Source organism: Barbus barbus (genome assembly GCF_936440315.1).
Source record: "Barbus barbus genome assembly, chromosome: 32".
NCBI lineage: Eukaryota > Metazoa > Chordata > Actinopteri > Cypriniformes > Cyprinidae > Barbus > Barbus barbus.
The window spans coordinates 5123397-5129396 of record NC_136760.1 but is presented as its reverse complement, the minus strand read 5'-3'; the positions used below and the strand labels follow the sequence as shown (position 1 = coordinate 5129396).

Below are 6000 nucleotides of genomic sequence, written 5' to 3'. Positions count from 1 at the left end.
TACAAAATAATACATGGTCAAAATCTGATCAGAACGCTTTCATGGTATATATTGTGCAAACTTACCAAACATTTTTACCAGCTGATCGTTTATGAAGAGCTTATAAAATGTGTATAGGAGTCAAAACAGCACCAAAAATTCCTTCGTTTCACAGAGATCGGCAGGCGGTGGTTGGGACACCTGTACTGAATTGTACTCAACAAAAAAAATAAGATGTTGATAATAATAATACTGATAAATAATAATAATAATAATAATAACAACTTATTTAAAAAAAAAAAAAAATCAAAGTAATATTTTCAGCCAACTTGCGTTGTAGCTCTGAAATCAATTAATATTATATTAATAATTATTATATTATTACTTAATTTCAACATTTACTCTCCTTATCCAGTCCTATGCAAAGCATGCTGGGAACGAGAAATCCACTACCAAATTCCAAAAGTTAACAAGAGAATTTCATTATTTTCTCACAGCTTTTTTTTTTTTTTTTTTTTTGAGAAATTCAATTAACACAGAAATTTGAGTTTAAATTACACACGGTATATATTGAATGTAATGAACATTATTATGTCAGGTGAACTGAACAAAAAGTTTGCAACTTAAAAGGTTTAATTAAATCAATAAAGTATTTTTTTTTAAATTGTAACCATGCATTTATTTAAGTTGTGGTAATGGGCAACACACACAGCTCTTATGACAAGAAGAACCAGCAAGTATGCTTGAGCATTTGGTCCATATATCAGTCAAACCGAACCAGAGTTTGTTTGGGAGTGGACCAAGATGCACCTTTTCATGTGTTCTTGAGCCGCTTTTGTGTGCACACCAATGTTCAGATGGCAAAGCAATTGCACCAGAGTAGACAGATCATTTTAAACCAGACCTGCTACGTATGAATACAGCCTTAGTCTCAATGAAAAAAAGCAAATTCTTACAAATAAACAATAACAGCAGTCATTCATTGCCATCTTAAAACTGAATTTTAATCAGAAAAAAATTGAATACATTATTTATATTTATATTTAATAGGGAAAATGATTGCAGTAATTAATTGATTTAATTCCATGAGGGTCATCCCATGAAAATATAATTTATAGTCAAAATGTTTGACAATAAAGGCAGCTACTACAAGTACTAGTGTGCGACATGCAGTCCAAGATGCAAAGATCCAAAATGTACACAAACCTCAAATTCTACATTTAATTGTGGTTCAATCGCCATGACTTTCACAGTTCAACAGCAAAAGTCATAAAGGGGTCATAATGTTTTGAGAGAGAAAGTATGCATGTAAGAGACATAAAGAGAAAGAGGAGGAGAATTCAAGGCCGATGTGAACTATCCTGGCACTTTTGGCAGACTGGCAGAGGGGAGGTAGGTCGCAGGTTTCCATCTTGTGCACAATGCTTAAGGCCACTATGTTACCCATTAGACTGGGATGAGGGGCTGAGACCAAGACCTTCCCTGTGTTCCTGACATGGAATGTCCCAAGCGATATAAGAAAGACGGATACTTCCCTTTTTTAAAAAAAAATAATAATAATAATCTTTTTCTAGTCAGAAAACAATAAAAGCAATAAACAAACTGCAAAAATATACTGGCATGCAAAGGCACAGGAGTGAGCATTTCAATATTGTTATTGGCAGGCTCTAACTGTTAAGAGAAAAGTGAGCAGAGGATTTGGTCAGAGAATTTTAGCATCGCTAAATTTACATAGCCTAGTAAGGACAATTTTAGGAGTAAGGCATCATTGACAGGAATGGTTCATGTCAGTACAGACATATAAATATGATACACATATATATATATATATATAAAAACACCATGTAGTGAGGAATCAAGGAACTAGTGTGCATGCCATACACTATACTTAAGGAAAGTGAGGGATAGAGAGATATGCTGTAGGTACATCTGCTCTCTCTCTCTGTCTCTCAAGTGCACTCAGTGTTTTCCTGACTCCTTTAACAGCTTCTGAAATACATAGCAGAAAACACAAACAGGAAACCTTATGAAAAAGTGCACATGTAATGTGAATGGATGAAAACATTGACAAATTAACTCAAAAATCTTATTTTCATAATAAACATCCCTGGTGTCATTTTGAATGATTAACAATGCACATTATTTAAAGCAATAAATAAATAAATAAAACATGTATTATCATTGGGGAGATTTTTTGAGGCTGTGGTATTTGAAAGAAGTCTCTTAAAGGGATAGTCCACCCAAAAATGAAAATTCTGTCATTGATTACTCACCCTCATGTCGTTCCAAACCCGTAAGACCTTTGTTCATCTTCAGAAATTTTTTTTATATATTTTTGCATTCCGAGGGCTCCCTGACCCTCCACAGACAGCAAGGATCCTTACACGATTAAGGCTCAGAAACGTTCAAAGGAGATCGTTAAAATTATCCATGTGACATCAGTGGTTCAACTGTAATTTTATGAAGCAAGAATGCATTTTGTGCACAAAGGAAACAAAAATAGCAATTTTATTCATGTTTTGATCTGAACATAAACAACGTATCTGCAAACATATGCTGCATACGTTGTCTACGTATGCGATACTCGCCAGAATGTCGCTATAGGGTGATGCGGAGGTGACGAATTGTTGAATAAAGTCGTTTTTTTTTCTTTGCGCACAAAAAGCATTCTTGTAGCTTAGTAAAATTACAGTTGAACCACTGATGTCACATGGATTATATTAACGATCTCTTTGCTACGTTTCTGAGCCTTGATCGTGTAAGGATCCTTGCTGTCTATGGGAGGGTCAGAAAGCTCTCGGAATGCATCAAAAATATCTTAATTTGTGTTCCGGAGATGAGCAAAGGTCTTAGAGGTATGGAACTACATGAGTAATTAATGACAGAATTGCCGTCACTATTGATCAATCTAATGCATCCTTGCAGAATAAAATTATTCAATTATTTTTTTAAATATTCTGAATGGCAGCTAAAAATAAAAATGCCCCCCACCTCTGAAATATTTTGTGTAGAAAGGGGAAATTCAATCATACATTTTTTTGACAAACCAATCAAATCCCAAAGTGAAAAAGCAAAGTTCAGCTTTTTTGTTCAGATTTTGTTGTAATATTACAGTTAAATGCAGGTGTTAAGGTAAATGCAGCGATTGATGTGATGTTGTCTTTAAATCAGTATTTGATAATATCTAATATGTCCACAGAGGCTGAAATTATAATATTGAAATATTAATAGTCAAATGTGTAAAAAGTGGGGCTTGTTGACTACATGTCAGTCCTACCAAAATGGCCTTGTTTGTAAGGCTACTCCTCTGCATCCGAGACTATATGGCCACATATTTTTCAGAGGTCAACCTGAAGAACAACATAAACAACATATTAATGATAACGATCAATATGATAAAGGAGGAAAAATCCATTTGAAGCCAACCAAAAAATGGACTTACGCTCCTCCTTCTTTCAGTAGTGCCAAAAACTTGTTAACTCTATATTCCAAAGGCATCTGAAAAATAATGTAGAAAAATACCCACAGGAGAGGTGAAAATGAAGAATAAAAGTGAAATCAGAAAAGAAAAAAAGATCTTTGTTAGTTACACTGCTGTAAATTCCTTGCAAATTCCTTCCTTTTCTGGAAAGTTCTGAGATGTTGAAAAGACAAAAACCTTGTCATCTATGTAAAGCCTGGAGGGTTTGGAAGGGCCCTGAGTTTGTCTGTGAGAATTTGTGAAAGGGCGGCAGTAAATGGCTGTCGGGAAAGGGAAAGTGACAAGACTAGTGATAAATCCAGCAGGCTGGCGTATCTGTGTCACCCAAGACAGGAAGAGTGATAGACAACCCAGTCCTGATCCCCTTGCATACTAATGTTATTTGGTGATATTCTGAGTGAAATTTACATGAAGTAAACATAAATCATCACAGATTATTTTTATTGTATGATTCATTTCCTTATGCTTTAATGAATTGTCTAAGGAAAGATTAATTAAGGAGCTGCACAGGTTTATTCCTAGTCATGAACTAAATTGTGCTGTTAACTTTCCTTTAATAGACTAGAATGTGACTTAAGACGGCACCAAGGAGAAAAATTAATGAAGGTGTATGCAATAACTTAGCTTTTCAATTGCCTGGGGCTGTTGGAGAAGTGGAAATTACTGAAAGAATAGAGGGAATGGAAGGAAAACGCAGTGCGGCTGTGTGCAGCATGTCCCGGCAGACTCTGTCTCATTCCTCTCTGAGGGGAAGCACTCAGCGCTGCCACATTACTGCATACCACACCAATTACCCAGCATCCAGCACAAACACTACTGCAAGTCCAATTATGCCACCACAAAAACAAGACAACACTAACAAACATGACTATAATTCCCATTAATCAAGACCAGAAATAATCTACAACTATAATGGCTTAAAAAAAAATTATATTTTCTAAAATACAGGTTTTCAAAAGACTCAACATTGGCTTAATAAAGCACAACAGTGACTGGCCAGTTATTGTTACCGGAGCATCAGAGCCCGCTCCGCCAGACTGCTCAACAGCTTTTTCCCCCAGGCTGTGAGAGCCCTGAAACCCCATGCAAACCCCTACCTCCTGAAACATGGACCACCACCCACCCCAAACCTTACCACACCAAAGAAAAACTGTATGGAACTTTAATTTTTTTTTTTTATTTATTTTATTTTTTTTTTTTGTGCAATTCAAAGTGTGCTACACACAGGTGAGTGGGCCTGTACAAACCACCTGTAGTAACACACTCTCCTCTATGTGCACTATGGACACTTTACACTATGTGCACTATGGACACTTTACACTATGTGCACTATGGACACTTTACACTATGGACACTTACACTTTACACTATGTGCACTATGGACACTTTACACTATGGACACTTACACTGTACACTATGTGCACTATGGACACTTACACACACTGCTGCGCGTGCACAATCTCACAAAAGACTCAGCAATATATGTATGTTTACATGCTCATGCACTACAAATCATCCTGCACTGTTCCCCAACCAGCTGCTGACTCAAATGTCTCTCTTTGCACATGTACAGTATTTGTGAAGCATTCGTATAGTTTGTATTTTTTATCTTCTATTTTTTAGTTTGTATAGGGTAATATTTATGTGAAGCATTCGTATAGTTTGTATTTTTTATCTTCTATTTTTTCGTTTGTATAGGGTAATATTTATGTGAAGCATTCGTATAGTTTGTATTTTTTATCCTTTATTCTTTTAGTTTGTATAGGGTAAATACTTATAGTATACTTATAGTAAAATCTGTCAGTAGGTTAGTAGTGTATAGGTTTATAGTGTTTTTTACTTCATTGTTGTATGTCTGTATTTATGTAGCACCGTGGTCCTGCGAGGCACGACATTTCGTTCCACTGCATGTCCCCACATGTAGCGGAATGACAATAAAGCTCAACTTGAACTTGAACTTTTTCAGTGGCCGTGGTTCCAGAAGTATTTTTCCTATTATTTCTCCACAGGGATTTCAAAAATGTCTTCAATAAAGAGTTCTAACCAACCTTGTATGAGACGGATCACATCATCACAAACACTAAAGTAAAAGAAACGTTTTTTATATAAACTAAAATTATAAAGCTGTTTTCTATTTTAATATATTTATAAATGTAAGTTATTCCTGTGATGGCAAAGCTGAATTTTCAGCAGCAATTTCTCTAGTCTTCAGTGTCACATGATCATTCAGAAATCATTCTAATATGCTGATTTGGTGCTCAATAAACATTTCTTATTATCAATGTTGAAAACTGTGATTTTTTTTTCTTCAAGATTTTTTGATGAATATAAATTTCAAAAGAACAGTATGAATTACAGATGCTACACAGCAAGATGCAAACCTCTGACCAGCACCAAACATAGAAAGGCAAGATTAGAGTTTGCAAAAAAGCACAAAGGTGAGCCAGAAGAGTTTTGGAACTGTGTTTATGGACCGATGAGACAAAGATGAACCTTTATCTAAGTGATGGGAAAACAAAAATGTGGAGAAAAAAGGGAGC

General features: G+C 35.4%; 1 protein-coding gene across 3 annotated transcripts in view; it reads right to left on the bottom strand.

Moving 5' to 3' along the window:
• Positions 1-963: 963 nt before the first annotated feature.
• Positions 964-6000, bottom strand: part of LOC306852242 (vesicle-fusing ATPase-like) — a gene marked incomplete at its 3' end in the record, with an annotated part of 28367 nt that continues 23330 nt past the window's right edge. The window contains exons 20-22 of one of the 3 annotated variants that reach the window (XM_079388950.1): positions 3422-3477; positions 3257-3329; positions 964-1968 (exon numbers count right to left, since the gene is read on the bottom strand). In XM_079388950.1, the coding sequence (XP_079245076.1) occupies positions 3299-3329; positions 3422-3477 (87 nt within the window). Of the gene's footprint in view, positions 1969-3256; positions 3330-3417; positions 3478-6000 lie in introns of those variants that run through there. The other 2 variants (XM_079388951.1, XM_079388952.1) reach the window with 2 other exon arrangements.